We start from the raw sequence: 16,881 nt of genomic DNA on the forward strand, positions 1-16,881 counted from the left end.
TGCGGACCAAGCGCTCTGGCCGCCACCGGGACCCAGGGACCTGCGAGCAGGGCCTCCCAGTCCTGAGCTGGGTCCCCCTCCCGACTTGCCCTCGCGCACACATACACACACACAGACACTCACAGACACACTCACACACGCACACACACACCCCGCCCCTTCCGATTGGCTCGGGCGAGCCGCGGGGGCGGGAGCAGGCTCACGCGGCGCTTCCGCCCATTGGCGGGAGGAGAAAACACGTGGCGGGGTGCGCGAGCGGCCCGCTGGGACTTGTAGTCTCCTCGCCGAGGCGCGGCGTGGAGGGGGCGGGGCGAGGTGCGTTTGTGATGCTGATTGACTGGGGATGTGCGCAGGAGGTTTGCGAAGGCGACGGCGCGCCGTTGGTGTCATGGGGAAGATGGCGGCGTCCAAGGGAGGCTGAGGGCTTTGAGGAAGCGGTGAGAGGTTTCCGTACAGCCCGAACGTGCGGTTTTGGGGGTCCCTTCGCTCTGTGTTTCCTGCTCCAGGTTTCGCGTCGCGCATCTTCCCAGACCCTCGGGCGCGATGTGGAGGAGCTGCCTCCGGCTGCGGGACGTGGGACACCGTCTCCTGAATCGGCCTGCGGGTGGCCCCTGCGCTTCTATGAGTCCGGGGCCAACCATCCCGTCTCCAGCCCGGGCTTACGCCCCGCCGACAGGTAAGACTATGACACGTTCTCTTTTGGGTAGGGGCCGGCTGGGGTAAGGTGGGCTTCGGGCTTCGGCTGTGCAAAGCGAGGTGACTGAGGCAGGGTTCAGGCTCATGAGGTTATGCAAGCCGGTCAAGTCTTTTTACAGATGAGAAAGTGAAGCCCAGACAAGGGCAGACGACCCGAGAGGGAACAGCGAGTCACGCACGATACAGTAATTGATATTTGGCCTGTGCAGCTTTTCTCAAAGCTTATGGCTGCCCTCCCTTTAATAAGGAAAGCAGGTGTCAGCCTTGTTTTCAAAAGGGGAAGTTTGGGCTCTGAATCAGGACTTCGCCTAGGTTACAGACAGACTCTCTCAGAGATTTGTGGTGTCTGACTGCTTTCCGTGTCTCCACTGCCCAACACGATACCTGCACAGAAGGGACCTAGAACCTGGACCTTTATTCCTCCATCCTGGGCACTTCAGCTGCAGGTTTCCTGACTTTCCCTCCTACCACAACCTCTGCCATCTGCAGCCTTCTCTGCTAAATAGAAATTGACACCTCCACCTTTGACTGTGGAGTCACCTCCACCTCCAACTCTGATGAAGCTCAGAAGTAGTGGCTCTTTCATTGCTGAGGTGTTAGGGTAAGAGTGAGAATGATTCATTTCAGTGAATGAAAAGCAGTAACACCCTCCCACCGTTCAGTTAGTTTTATAGCGCTGGAGGCAGGAGACACGGTAGTCTTTAAGACCCACCTGTATGTATTGGTAGAGAAGCTCAGTTAAAGAAGAAAAAGGCCCACCTGAATGATGTTCACTGTTGAGTGCAAAAGGTTATACTATCCTGATAAAGGACATAGAAGCTGTGAAAACACGGAGAATCACCTGCTCCCATCTTGGGGCTGTTCAGGGTTTAGAATGGGTCTTGGGTGAAAGGGCATTTAAGCTGAGCCATGATAGATGAGTAGGAGTTCAGCAAGAAGGTGGGAGAGTGTTGGGTATCTAAAACGTGTCCAGGGTGACAGCAAGGTATGAGGGACTTTTACCTAACACTGCCTGCTTTAGAAACTCCAGAACTTCACAGACAGTTTGGCATTGTGGCAGGAGTGCAAATCTAGGATCTGATACTGGCAAAACCTCTGAGGTCTGTGTGATCTTGGGCATGCAACTACTTCCTCATTTTTCTCCATGAGTTGAAGTACTAGGTTGTCTTTGAGGATCTTTCTGGCTGTCAAGTTCTTTTTTTTGTTTGTTTGTCTGTTTCTTTTCTTCTCTTTTCTTTTTTTTTTTTTGAGACGGAGTCTCACTCTGTCGTGGAGGCTGGAGTGCAGTGGCGCGATCTCGGCTCACTGCAAGCTCCGCCTCCCAGGTTCAAGTGATTCTCTGGTCTTAGCCTCCCGAGTAGCTGGGACTACAGGCATCTGCCACCATGCCCGGCTAATTTTTGTATTTTTAGTAGAGATGGGGTTTATATTGGCCAGACTGGTCTTGAACTCCTGACCTTGTGATCTGCCCGCCTCGGCCTCCCAAAGTGCTGGGATTACAGGCGTGAGTCACTGCACCTGGCCAAGTTCTATAACTTTATAGAAATGGGGAAGGGGGCTGGATGCAGCAGGGAGCTGAAGTTTCACCTGTAGGACTCAGGGGAAGGGCCTGGAAATGGGCCATGAAGGGCCAGTAAAGAAGAGGAAGGAAGGGCATCCCAGGGAGGCATAGCAAATGGGACACATTCGGGAGTTCACCAAGTTGGCAAAAAGCAAAGGGCTAATTAATTAATTTTTTCGTGTGTGTGTATATATATATATATTTATTTATTTTGAGATGGAATTTTGCACTTCTCACCCAGGCTAGAGTGCAATGGCGCAACCTTGACTCACTGCAACCTCCGCCTCCCAGATTCAAGCAAGTCTCCTGCCTCAGCCTCCCAAGTAGCTGGGATTACAGGTGTCCACCATCACACCAGGCTAATTTTGTATTTTTAGTAGAGATGGGGTTTCACCATGTTGGCCAGACTGGTCATGAACTCCTGACCTCAGGTGATCCTCCCACCTCAGCCTCCCAAACTGCTGGGATTATAGGCTAAGCCACCATGCCCGACCACAAAGGGTTAATTTAGATTAGTGGATGCTCACTTTACATAATGGTGGCACTTGATCTACTGCCTTCTTTTCCTTTCTAAAAAGCCTAAACTTACTAGTTAGGCTCTTGGAATTACCTGGCACATGGTAAGTAGTACCTAAACTTACTAGTTTAGGCTCTTGGAAGTACCTGGCACATGATAGGCAGTCAAATGTGAAAGAAAATAGGAATGAATGAATGAGGAGGGAGGTGCAGAAATCAGGCCCATGTGTGCTCTTTAAAGACATTACCAGTTGTGAGATACTTGTGCATGTTTGGAGTAGTAGAAGATTAAACCCCAGTGAGTTCTTCTCAATGAACACTTCAGTCAGCAAGCTGATTGAACTTGGCCACTTAAGAATGGCCATGCCATTGAAGGTTATCAGAGGGAGAGGAGGAGTTTAGGAAAGGGTCACTGAGGTGTTGGAGGAGGAGATATTGCAACAAGAAGACCTCTGTGAGGTTGTGGCAGTTTAGTTCTGCACCAGCTTATCAGAGGTCTATTGACTCCCAGAGTGGGAGGTGCTCTGGAGAAACCTATCTATTCAGCATATCTGGCTGAATGTGACTGCCTGATGAAGTCAAGACTAGAAGTCTTGTCTCTGCTATTTACCAGTTGTCTGTCACCTAGACAAGACGTTTAGCTTCTCTATCACCTCCAAGGCATTAGCTGCCTTGTCATTCTCATAGAATAGTGGTGTGGATTGAGGGATATTACGTAGTCTGTAGATCAGGGTCCAGCCTGCCACCTGTTTTTATAAGTAGAGTTTTATTTGAACACAGCCACATGCATTCATTTCCATATCATATATGGCTACTTTCACTACAGTGGCAGAGTTGAATAGTTGGAACAGATATTGTATGGCTTGCAAAGCTTAGAATATTTACTATCTGATTCTTTGCAGAAAAATTTTACTAAATGTTGTACATTTGGCCTGAAGGATTTTTTTAAACAGCTTTATTGAGATATATACTTGCTATACAATTCATTTACTTGAAGTGTAAATATAATAGTTTTTAGTATATTTATAGAATTGTACAGCCACTGCCACAATCAATTTTAGAACATTTTTATCACCCCTAAAAGAAACCTGCACCCTTCAGCTGTCATCCTTACTCCTTCCATCCCTTGGCAACTACTACTTTCCTTTGTTCTTTTATAGATTTCCCTGTTTGGGGCATTTCATAGATATAGAGTGTGGTCTTTTTTGACTGACTTTTTCACTTAGCATAATGTTTTAAAGTTTGTTTGTTTGTTTGTTTTAAAGAGATTGGGTCTCATTCTGTTGCCCAGGCTGGAGTGTAGTGGTACGATCACAGATCACTGTAACCTCAAACTACTGGGCTCAAGTGATCTTCCTGCCTCAGCCTCCCAAGTAGCTAGGGCTACAGGCACACACCACCATGCCCGGTTAGTTTTTTAGTGTTTTGTAGAGATGGGGTCTTGCTCAGGCTGGCCTTAAACTCCTGGCCTCAAGTGATCCTCCTGCTTCGGCCTCCCAGAGTGCTGGGATTACAGGAGTAAGCCACCACACCTAAACGTTTTTAAGTTTTATCCACCTTGTATCATGTATCAATACTCCATTCTTTTTTTTTTTTTTTTTTTTTTTGAGACGGAGTCTCGCTCTGTCGCCCAGGCTGGAGTACAGTGGCGCCGCCATCTCGGCTCACTGCAAGCTCCGCCTCCCAGGTTCATGCCATTCTCCTGCCTCAGCCTCCTGGGTAACTGGGACCACAGGTGCCCGGCTAATTTTTTATATTTTTAGTAGAGATGGGGTTTCACCGTGTTAGCCAGGATGGTCTTGATTTCCTGACATTGTGATCCACCCGCCTCGGCCTCCGGAAGTGCTGGGATTACAGGCATGAGCCACCGCACCCGGCCCACTCCATTCTTCTTTATTGCCAAACGATATTCCATTGTATATGTAAATATGCCACATTTCACTTATCCATTCATCCATTGGTGAACACAGGGTTGTTTCTACCTTTTGGCTAATATGAATAACACTACCAAGAACATTCATGTACAAGTTTTTGTGTGGATATATGTTTTCATTTCTCTTGGGTATATACCTAAGAGTAGAATTATTGGGTCAAAGGTAACTCTGTTTAACTTTTGGAGGATCTGCCAGACTGTTTTCCAAGGTGGCTGTGCCATTTCACATTTCCACCAGCAGTGTTTGAGGAGTCCAGTTTCTCTACCTCTCAACAACACTTGTTGTTGTCTTTTTTATTATAGCTGTCCTAAAGGGTTTGAAGTGGTATGTCATTGTGGTTTTGATTTGCATTTCTCTGATGAATTATGTTGAGTATCTTTTCACGTGCTTAATGGCTGTTTGTATATTTTCTTTGAAGAAACGTCTATTCAGATCCCTTGACCATGGTTTTTTTTAAAGAGAAGGGCTCTTGCTTTGTCACCCAGGCTGTAGTGCAAGTGGCACAGTCACAGCTCACTGCAGCCTCAACCTCCTGGGCTCAAGTGAGCCTCACACCTCAGCCTCCAAAGTAGCTGGAAACTACAGGTGTGTGCCACCATGCCCAGCTAATTTTTAAATTTTTTTGTACAGACAGGGTCTTGCTATGTTGTCCAGGCCGGTCTCAAACTCCTGGAATCAAACGATCTTCCCACCTATGTCTCTCGGACTTGAACATTTTTAAATTGGGTTATTTGTTGTTGTTTTTGAGACGGGGCCTTGGTCTGTTGCCTAGGCTAATGTTCATGCCCCACTGCAGCCTCAACCTCCCAGGTTCAGGTGATCCTCCCACTTCAGCCTCCTGAGTAGCTGGGACTACAGGCGTGCGCCACCATGCCTGGCTAATTTTTGTATTTTTGTAGAGATGGGGTTTTGCCATGTTGCTCAGGCTGGTCTTGAACTCTTGGACTGAAGCGATCCATCTGCCTCAGCCAGCCAAAGTGCTGGGATTACAGGCGTGAGCCACCATGCCTAGCCTATTTGTCTTTTTGTTATTGAGTCATAAGAGTTATTTATGTATTTGGGCTGAAGAATTTTGATACCTGAAAAGAGTTGGTTAGAGCCGCCCTAGGATTACAGATGGACCTGGAGGTAGAATTTCACCTTTAAGGTTTAAGGCCCACCAGATGGCACTGTTTTAAAACATAAAGGCGTTGAGACAGCTCTGAAACCAGTACTTCCTCTTCTTGGTGCACTGTGGGAGTTGTGGTTCCTGAGGCCGGTAATCTTTCTAAAGAGAAGGCCAGTTCTGCTTGATCCTACGAAGCTAGGCTGATTTTTTTTCATGTTTAAAGACAGGTTTCCCATTGATGTCTGTTAACCCTGTATTCACTGAGAACATGGGAGCTTCATGGGTTTCTGGTGGTCTCACATTTTGTCTTATGTGATATTGTTGGGGAACATGGATCCCCCAAATGAATTGTCCAGATCGTGTTCGTTCTTTTTTTTTTTTTTTTCTTTTTCTGAGACAGAGTCTCTCTCTGTCACCCTGGCTGGAGTGCAGTGGCACAATCTTGGTTCACTACAACCTCTGCCTCCTGGGTTCAACTGATTTTCAGCCTCCTGAGTAGCTGGGATTACAGGTAGGCACCACCATGCCTTGCTAATTTTTAAATTTTTTGTAGAGACAGGATTTCACCATGTTGGCCAGGCTGCTGTCGACCTCCTGGCTTCAAGTGATCTGTCCCCCTTGGCCTCACAAAGTTCTGGGATTACAGGCGTGAGCCACAACGCCTGGCCCCAGATCATGTTCTTGTGTGCCTATGTGGAGCCTTTACTTGGTTCCCTTTGCTGTCTTTGCAGTGATCTACATGTCCCCCAGATGTGGCCCCATTGCCCTCTCTAGCATCGTAGAGAATCTTGCATTCTCCTTCTGACCATCTGTCTAGTCCACAAATGCTGTCTCGAAGCCTTGGTCCTTCATGCAACCGGTTTCTTCTTTTGGAAACTACTTCCACAGCCCCCTCCGCAAAAAAAAAAAAAAAAAAAAATTGAATCAATCATAAAGTTTGGTACCTCCTGCCTCACCTTCAAGTTGCAATCTAATTCTGACTAATCATTCCACTTGCCTGCCCCATCACAGAAGTCACCTTATTGTTTACCTGGTTTAGTGGTCTGTATTCCTACTACACAGTAAGTGGCTGGAGGGTGCAGAGATGAGCTTTGCTTTGCACATGTCCCATTCCCAGGACTTACCATATGTCCTGGAACATGATCAGTACTCACCAAAGCTTGTTCCAAGACACGTTTGCCCCTGCACGTGTCAGTGGGTCATTCAGGAGAGCCCCTGGCTAAAACACATCTATGTGCACCTGCCTTCTAATCTGAGGACTGGCAGCCCCTGGGCTCCTTTTGCCCGTCTGCTGTCTCATTTTCTGCATGGTTTTTTTCTGCTTTAAGCAATTTTGGTGGCTCCTTCCCTGCCTTCTGTCCATCCCACTCCCGTCTAGTTTTCTCTTATTCAGTTACAGAAGTGAGCCTGGCCAAGAAAACAGAAAAAAGACTTCCCTCTTGGGAAACCTGGCTGTCCCAGGAGCTTTTGAAGGTTCAGCCCTGTGCTGGCAGTTCCTGCCCTGAGTCTGTTCCTCTGGCCCAGGTCTCTTGGGTTCACTTCCCAGACCAGGTCTGGAAGTATGCTAGAGTGCTCACTCTTGTATACTTGTACACTCTTGCTGGCACTTCCTGCTGACGTGGGAAGACCCTTTCCCTAGTGTTGAGTCCGAGCTTTCAGAGCCCTTCCCAACTTCCTGCCTGGCCTGGTTTTATACATGCTTCCCAGCCTGTTGCACTGAAAACACAGAGGACATGGTCTACCTCACTCCAGACCTGAGAGAGGAAAGGAGGCCTCCAGACCTATGTCTAGCCTGCCATTTGGATATGACCAGGACAGCATGTAAAGAAATTTAAAAGCACTAGGGTGCTATAAACTTCCAATGTTAGTGTCAAACGTACGAGATAATCAGTGTTGTGATTTCAGATGAAGTTGGTAAATCGTGCCATAGAAAGACAGCATCATCTTGGTGGATAGATCTGATCCTAAAAAAAACTTTAAACTCTGTCTATGTTATTGACTCTTGTATCCCAAGTGCCAAGGCACATGGTAGACACACAAATATTTTTGTGGGAAAAAAATTTGGGCCTTAGTTTAGTAAGTGCAAATGTGGAATGCAATTTTGGGCCCTCTGTCTTTAAGTATTAGTGATAGCAAATGAGATTTATAGAAAACTGATATGATGGGAAAACATAAAAATATCTGGAGTAAAACCAGTTGCCCACTTCTCCATTACCCTTCCCTCTCCATGCACACATACTAATTTCTCCTGAATTTTCATGGTCTGTTTGAATTAATGAAATTTTAACTTAAGCTTGTTTTTTGTTGTTGTTGTTTTTGTTACTTTGTTTGCTTGTTTGTTTTTCAAGAGACGGTCTTGTTCTGTTGCCCAGATTGGAGTGCAGTGGTGACATCACAGCTCACTACAGCCTCAGCCTCCTGGGCTCAAGCAATCCTCCTGCTTCAACCCCCCTAGTAGCTGGGACTACAGGCATTTGCTGCCATGCCTGGCTAATTTTTTATTTTTGTATTTTATTATTATTATTTTTTGAGATGGAGTCTTGCTCTGTCACCCAGGCTGGGGTGCAGTGGCACAATCTCAGCTCAGTGCAGCCTCTGCCTCCCGGGTTCAAGCGATTCCCCTGCCTCAGCCTCCCGAGTAGCTGGGACTACAGGCATGCACCACCATACTTGCTAATTTTTGTATTTTTAGTAGAGACAGGGTTTCACCATGTTGGCCAGGCTGGTCTCGAACTCCTGACCTCAGGTGATCCACCCACCCCCGCCTCCCAAAGTGCTGGGATTACAGCATGAGCCACTGCACCCAGCCTTATTTTTGTGTTTTTTGTAGAGATGGGGTCTCATCATGTTGCCCAGCTTGGGTTTTAAACTCCTGGCCTCAAGCAGTCTTCCCACGTTGGCCTCCCAAAGTGCTAGGATTATAGGCATGAGCCACTGTGACCAGCCTTTTTTTTTTTTTTTTTAGCATTAAAAGCAAGTTACTTGGCTGGGCATGGTGGCTCACGGGTTGGATCACTTGAGGTCAGGAGTTCGAGGCCAGCCTGGCTGGCATGGCAAAACCCTGCCTCTACTAAAAATTCAAAAATTAGCCTGGAGTGTTGGTGCACGCCTGTAATCCCAGCTACTCAGGGAACTGAGGCAGGAGGATCGCTTGAACCCAGGAAGTGGAGGTTTCAGTGAGCTGACATTGTACCACTACACTGGAGCCTGGGCAAGAGAGTGAGAGATGCCATCTCAAAATAAATAAATAAATAAATAAATAAAGCAAATGATTTACTCTTTTTTGCTCCACATGCTGCATCATTATTTCCAATAAATAACTTCATTTAGGGCCTCCGAAGACTGAGAACTCAGTGAACACATGAACGAGTGAACAAATGAATGAATGAAAGTTTTGTGTTTGTCACAGATGTGAGAGACTGAGTTATAGCTTATAGCTTCCAAAATGTGACTTCTTTGTTATCAGTTGAGGGAATCTGCATAATTCCTTAGAAGTACTCTTGATTGTTAATCCCTCCAGGGTAAAAGAAGGAGCCTGTTTCATGTAAGATTTTATTCAAGTTAATTTCAAAAGAAAACACAGGACACAGATTTTCCCTTTCTTGAAGGAAATGTTTGGAGTTCCTGTTGGATACACAAGCAAGCTGGTTAATTAGGTTAATTAATTGGAGAGAGGGGATGGGAAATGCCCTTGGGAGGTCTGCATCCTGCCTGTGTACCACACACGCACACCCTGCACAGGCACACTGGCTTTCCACTCACTCCTTAGAGGCATCAGAGTCTTGGCTGAAATGGGTCTCTAGCTTTGTCCCACTCAGACACCGACTTTAGGTTTGTGCTGGCATGGGGTGGCACTGGTGGTGGGGAGGGTGGGAAAGCATGCTGAGATGCTCCTGATCAGACTTGTCCCCAGGCTGGGGGCTTGGCAGAGGCATGACCAGCATGTCCTGTTCCTCCCTCCTCCCTGGAGATTGGATGCTCCCTTCCCCCGGCTTTAATCAGAAGCGGTTGATTATACCATGTTGAGTAGGGCAGACCTGGAATGGGGATATGAAAATCAAGCCAATCAATCAACATTAGCAGTAATGATACAAGCTGGTCCTGTCGCTTCCTGAGTTGTCTCAACGTTATTTTAAACTGCCTCTTTGAAAAATCTTTCTTACAGAAAGGAAGAGGTTTTATCAGAATGTCAGCATCACACAGGGTGAAGGTGAGTGTCTGAAATTTTGACTGCCTCTTTTTTTTTTGTGAATGGTCGGGAACATTTTTCATCTTCAGCTTGTTCCATGGTGAGATTATCCTTCCTGCTTTTGTCAGATATATTTCTGTAAGGGACTCAGAGTTGGCTTTGTCTGCACCAATTCAAGTGGCTAAATATAGGAATGGTCACTTGATTCCACTTAACAAATCCCTGAGAGTTTTTCATTTGATCTTTCAAGGTGGCTTTGAGATAAACCTGGACCAGAGGAAGCTGAAAACTCCCCAAGCCAAGCTCTTTACCGTCCCCAGTGAGGCCCTGGCCATTGCAGTGGCCACTGAATGGGATTCCCAGCAGGATACCATCAAGTACTACACCATGCACCTGGTAACAAGTTCACAGTGCGAATCTGGACCCTGAGACCCACCCAGGGCTTCCTAGGGTAGATCCCTTACCAAATTCTGACAAGGCCCTGGGGGATGGTCCTTTGCCTACCTGGGCCCCAGGTGTTCACCTCCTCTCAAGTCACTAATGTGCTAAACTCTTTTCTTGTCTGGCCTGGCTACTTGCAGTTCTCTCTCCTAGGAACACTGTGCTGGATGACTGGTTTCTCCTTTGGTTTCAGGACAGATGTCACCTTCACTGACTACCCAGCTCTCTTATTTTCTATGACAGCAGCTGGCCATTTGTTTTGTCAGCATTTAGACAATTTATAATTGTTTTATGTTTGCACATTTATTGTCTGTCTGTCTTTACTGCCTGGTAAGCAACAGAAAGGCAGGAGCCATGTCTGTTTTACTCACCAGTATTTGGACAGCCACTAGCAGGTAGTTTAGTTGGTACTTAGTAAATATTAGTTGAATATAAGATCCACTGGAGGCAAATGGGTGAGGTGAGGAAGACTCCCTATAGAACCAGAGCCCCTCATCCACACCAGAGTGGCTCATCTAGGCACCAAGGCTGCCTGGGGAAGGAAGGGCCCAGCCAGACTCTTTGGTCCAGCCTCTGCAGCTTCTAAACTGTAACCTTGGGCAGGTTGCTGCCCCTTTCACAGCCCCGTATTCCCCATCTACTAAAGATGAGTGATAATAGTACCTACCTCACAGAGCCGTGGTCAGGATGAGATGAGATGATGCAAGAAAGCCCTTGGCATGGTCCCCAGCACTGATTGGGCACTGAGTCAGTGTAAGGAGTCAGCTGCTGTCATCCCAGCCGCTGCTATGCTCAAACTTTGCAAACTCATATGGGCCTCCTGCCAACATCACAGCCTGCTGAGGTGCTGGCCTAATCCTTGACAACCTAGTGAAACTGGGGTGATTGCGGCTACAAACGAATAGGGTAACCTAAGCAGCCTGTTATTGACAAGGTAAGTCTGGAAAAAAATAATCTTTTTTTTTTTTAAACAGAGTCTCGCTCTGTTGCCTAGGCTGGAGTGCAATGGTGTAATCCCAGCTCACTGCAACCTCCACCTCCTGGATCCAAGCGATTCTCCTGTCTCAGCCTCCCAAGTAGCTGCGATTACAGGCGCCCACCACCATGCCCGGCTAATTTTTGTATTTTTAATAGAAATGGGATTTCACCATGTTGGCCAGGCTGGTCTTGAACTCCTGACCTCAGGTGATCTACCCATCTCAGCCTCCCAAAGTGTTGGGTTTACAGGCGTGAGCCACCACACTTGGCCAAAACAAATAATCTTAATCCTGATTTGCATGGTCTGTTTCCCTACTTTCTAAGGTGTAAGGGAGGCAGCTGGTAAAGGTTTCCAGTCAGATTTGAGCTCCATCACTGATACGTGTCTTATTAACTGTATTTGATGATGTACTTAACCTAACCTGTCTGGGCTTCAGTTTTCACATCCCAGATGGGCATAATAATAGTACCTATTCCAAAGGGTTGTTGTGAGGATTAAATACACTAGAACCTGGTAATAATGTGACTGTGGGGAGGTTCACTAATCATGGGGCTGCTGCAAGCTTCCCTCAAGTCCTGTGAGCGTCGACAGAAAGCATTTGGCATGGAGCCTGGCTGTGGCACACTCTCAGTAGCTGTGCTGCTGCTCCGGTAGTGCAGATGCCTCTGGTGGAGGGCTGTGCTGTGGTGCTGTCTGCTATGTGTCAGATGAGGTCTCCTCAGGAAAGCAGGGCTTTTGTCTGAGCCCCGCAGGCAGTGACAGGGTGGTTTTTGCCTTTGATTCAGACCACATTGTGCAACACATCCTTGGACAACCCAACCCAGAGAAACAAGGATCAGCTAATCCGGGCAGCCGTGAAGTTTCTGGACACTGACACCATCTGGTAATGGACATTTAGATGGGCATTCCCCTTGGATTGAGACAGTCCCTGGGGCTATTTTTCCTGATTTGCCCAGATGGTTATCAGTGGAAGAAGAAACCCTCTCCATTTATTGCAAGGACAGGGAAGGTGGCCCACTTGACTTTGGCATTTGGCTGCTCTGTAGCCTCTTAGGAGGAGGACTGCTCAGGCTACAATGGTGTTAGAACATGACCACCCCTCTTCTCTAGCCTAGAAGCTGCTCCTTAGGCTGGGAGGGTGGTTATGCAGCTCTTGAAGGTGCCGTGACCACAGGCCCCTTAGGCCTGGGGGCGCCTGTGACCTTAAACTTCTGCCCACTGACACTTTCTCAGGTAGACATCCTTGGCACTATGGATGCTGATAATTAGGAGTGTCCTTCTCCAGTTCTGAATTCTCCTCTGTGTCTATATTTCTTGGCTAACTGGTCAGTGTTGCCGAAGGAAAGTTGAAAAACAATGGAAATGATTGAGCAGCACTGTGCCTGCTAGCCCAAGTGCTCTAGGATCCTGAGTCATCTCACGATGACACAGGAAGTCAGCACTGATGAGTGGAGGCATGCTTTCGAAGGGGGTGTCCCATAGCTAGTGGGAAAGCCCACTCCATTTATATTAGGTTCACTTGACTGCAGGGAGCAGAAACCCATTCAACCTAGCTCAGACAAAAAGGGGATTCTTGAAAACTATACAGGGATCCTGACAGGAAATGAAGGACGATCGGGCCACCAGGAAAGGGAGCTGTAAGATCCAATGTCAGAGCTCCTCCCTGTGCCCTACTGGGGTGAGCGGAAGGTGAGGGAGGAAAGGTTGGCTGCCCATCTGCCCCTCCCAGCATAACTCATGACCTTTCTTCCCCACTTTGCTTACACAAGACGGTGGATTTCCATAATGCCCACTTGGGTTCCCATCCCATAAAACCCTGCAGCTCAGCTCCTCTCAGCTGACTAATGCCTGTATCTCTTGGTCAAACAAATGGCACAGCCTGGCCTCTAGCTTGGTCCCATCAGGTCTGGCATCTGTGCCAGCATCTGTATCTGTAGCCAGGAGGTGGATGGGCTTGTGAGGTGTAAACAGGCTATTTTGGTCTGTGACCAGGGGCACAGTCTCTTGGAGGGGGTGAGGGTAGAGATGCAAAGACTGAGCATCTGGCACAGCATTCCCATTCAGCATCCAGGTCAAGCGGGTGTGGACCCAGGGTTGCAGTTAGTAGATTGGATCTGCTTTAGAATGACAGTAACATAGCGCAGCAAGCTTGGACCTGTCAAATATTTGGGGGCATTTAGGGTAGTGGTTCTCAAACTCAGGCTTACATTAGAATCCCCTAGAGGGCTTGTTAAAACAGATTGCTGGGCCCCACCTCCAGAAGTTCTGATTCTATAGGGATGCAGCCTGAGAATGTGTATTTCTAACAAGTTCCCAGGTGATGGTGGTGCCAGGGCCGCACTTTGAGAACCACTGCTTTAGGGGAAAAGACTTGTGGGGCTGGGATGGTGGTGGTGAAGTTTTTGCTGTTGTCCTTTGTGTTTTTCCTTTTCTGTCACTGAATGAAGGAATTGTACTTTTTTATTAATGAAGGTGATTTTTACAATGAATTAGCTACAGGGTGGAGGAGCCTGAGACATTAGTGGAACTTCAAAGGAATGAGTGGGATCCAATCATCGAATGGGCTGAGAAAAGGTAAGATGTACAGCCCTGCAGAAAGCACTGACTGGGCACCTGCGTTGGTGGAGTGTTGGGGTCAGGGGGCCACGCTGGAAAACTAGTGCCCTTAGCTAGTCAGCTTTCTGATTTCAGAGCACTCGTGGGATTCGGCTCCCCTCATATGATCAGGGATACGGTCATCTTGGGAAAAAAGCACCCATTTCACCCACTAGGTACAGCACACCTGCTATAGCAGTTCATGAAGTGTAAGGGCAGCTCTGTGTCCTTGGAGAAGCAGTGGAGTCCCCAGGCCACCTTCTGCCAGCGGGTCAGAGCAGCAGTGTCGGTTTGAATCCCAGCCCTGCTAGAGACTCAGTTGTGTGACTTGGCTAATGAGTTGATCTCTCTGAGCTTCAATTTCCTTGTCCATAAATGGGGCTAATAATCCTACCTCTCAGGGTTTGAGGAGGAGTAAATGAATTGATGCATGTAAAGGCTTAGCATCCTGCTTAGCACACAGTAAATGTTCAAATTTTAGCAGTGATTTTCATCTCTGTCACAATTGCGTTACTATTAAATCAAATAACAGAACAACATGTATGATATGTATGCACTTGGAGAAAAGTCTGGATAGCTTCCTGCAAAATTACAGGTAACATTCAGTGGATATGTAGCTTCCAGGAATTGATACGAAATATTTTTCTTTAATAGGAAGACTCGAGTGCAAAGTTGAATGGATTATTGATGTGGTGGCAAAATAAATTCAATTTCATTTGATCCCAAGGGAAATTTGGAAGGGCTGGCTTTCATGGTAGTACCTTGACCATGGTATTTTCTAAGCTTGCAAGGCGCATTTCTTGGTATAGCATTTTTCACAAAAGTGATGTTACCAATCAGTTTACTGATTTGCCACATGCTGCCCGATGCTCACAATGTGGCAGGTTTCCTTGGGTCTTAAAGGAAAAGGCAAAGGCAGTGCTCTAAAGACCAGACTACAATACTGTGTAGGAATGTGACAATACAGTGTCATTTCAGAATCTAATGAAATATAATAATTTAGGTGCCTAGAGATCTTTGCTATAGTATAAAATCATCAGATTCTTGTGGCAGGAAATACCCTATCCTTAAGAGTTTACAGAAAAACTTAGCCATTTCCTACAGTCCATTTGTACTATTGGGAATTTCAGCAAGGATTTTTTTTTTTCTTTCTTGACACGGAGTCTCGCTCTGTCGCCCAGGCCGGAGTGCAGTGGTGCGATCGTGGCTCACTGCAACCTCCACCTCTTGGGTTTAAGTGATTCTCGTGCCTCAGCCTCTCGAGTAGCTGTGATTACAGGTGCCCACTACACCCAGCTAATTTTTGTGTTTTTAGTAGAGATGGAGTTTCACTGTGTTGGCCAGGCTGGTCTTGAACTCCTGACCTCAAGTGATCGCCTGCCTCAGTCTCCTGAAGTACTGGGATTACAGGTGTGAGCCACTGCACCCAGCCAGATTTTTTTTTTTTTTTTTTTTTTTTTGAGATGGAATCTCGCTCTGTCGGCCAGGCTGGAGTGCAGTGGCACGATCTCAGCTCACTGCAAGCTCCGCCTCCCAGGTTTTAGGCCATTCTCCTGCCTCAGCCTCCTGAGTAGCTGGGACTACAGGCGTGCACCACCTATGTCTGGCTAATTTTTTTTGTATTTTTAGTAGAGACGGGGTTTCACTGTGTTAGCCAGGATGGTCTCTATCTCCTGACCTCATGATCCACCCACCTTGGCCTCCCAAAGTGCTGGGATTACAGGCGTGAGCCACTGCGCCCAGCCCCAGCCGATTTTTTTTTAAGCAACAGAAAAAATCAGTGATACATGGAATAAAATTACAAAAATTATTTTTATCCCCCATTATGTTTTTCTGTTTTATTTAGTTATGATTATTCTTGAAAGTGTATCTTCTTGGCCAGGCGCGGTGGCTCACGCCTGTAATCCCAGCACTTTGGAAGGCCGAGGCGGGCGGATCATGACATCCTGGCTAACACGGCGAAATCCCGTCTCTACTAAAAACAGAAAAAATTAGCCAGGCATGATGGCGGGCACCTGTCGTCCCAGCTACTCAGGAGGCTGTGGCAGGAGAATGGTGTGAACCTGGGAGGCAGAGCTTGCAGTGAGCCGAGATCACGCCACTGTACTCCAGCTTGGGTGACAGATCGAGACTCCCTCTCAAAACAAAAAAGTATCGTCTCTTGAAGCCAGCACATGATGTCCCATAGACCACAGACCCAAAACAATGCCTTATGTAAGGCAGAGCTTGATAAATGTTTGAAAAAATAAGACGGGCATGGTGCCTCACGCCTGTAATCCCAGCACTTTGGGAGACTGAGGCAGGCGGATCACTTAAGGTCAGGAGTTTGAGACCAACCTGGCCAACAAGGTGAAACCTCATCTGTACTAAAAATACAAAAATTAGTCAGGCGTGATGGCAGGCGCCTATAATCCCAGCTACTCAGGAGGCTGAAGCAGGAGAATGACTTGAACCTGGGAGGCGGAGGTTGCAGTGAGCCGAGATCGTGCCACTGCACTCCAGCATGGGGGAGAGAGCAAGAAAGACTTCATCTCAAAAAAAAAAAAAAGTTTGAAAAAATGACTGCTGACTGGTCATGGTGGCTCATGGCTGTAATCCCAACACTTTGGGAGGCCAAAGTGGGCAGATTGCTTGAGTCCAGGCGTTTGAGACCAGCTCGAGCAACATGGTGAAACTCTGTCTCTACAAAAAATTAGCTAGGTGTGGTGGCACATGCCTGTAGTCCCAGCTGCTTGGGAGACTGAGATGGGAGGATCGCTTGAGCCTGAGAGGTTGAGACTGCAGTGAGTCAAGATCATGCCAGCACACTCCAGCCTGGGTGACAGAGCGAGACTGTGTTTCAATAAAAAAGAAGAAAACGGC

General features: G+C 47.3%; 1 protein-coding gene across 2 annotated transcripts in view; it reads left to right on the forward strand.

The window, feature by feature from the left end:
• Positions 1-365: 365 nt before the first annotated feature.
• The window catches only part of ATPAF2 (ATP synthase mitochondrial F1 complex assembly factor 2), a 21,121-nt gene continuing 4,605 nt past the window's right edge, over positions 366-16,881 (forward strand). Inside the window, exons 1-5 of one of the 2 annotated variants that reach the window (XM_011952134.1) lie at positions 366-676; positions 9,981-10,025; positions 10,255-10,400; positions 12,210-12,307; positions 13,918-13,998. In XM_011952134.1, the coding sequence (XP_011807524.1) occupies positions 544-676; positions 9,981-10,025; positions 10,255-10,400; positions 12,210-12,307; positions 13,918-13,998 (503 nt within the window). In that variant the 5' untranslated portion in view covers positions 366-543. The remainder of the gene's footprint in view (positions 677-9,980; positions 10,026-10,254; positions 10,401-12,209; positions 12,308-13,917; positions 13,999-16,881) is intronic. The other variant, XM_011952135.1, reaches the window with a different exon arrangement.

Source organism: Colobus angolensis, unplaced genomic scaffold (genome assembly GCF_000951035.1).
Source record: "Colobus angolensis palliatus isolate OR3802 unplaced genomic scaffold, Cang.pa_1.0 Scaffold335, whole genome shotgun sequence".
In the NCBI taxonomy this organism is placed as follows: domain Eukaryota; kingdom Metazoa; phylum Chordata; class Mammalia; order Primates; family Cercopithecidae; genus Colobus; species Colobus angolensis.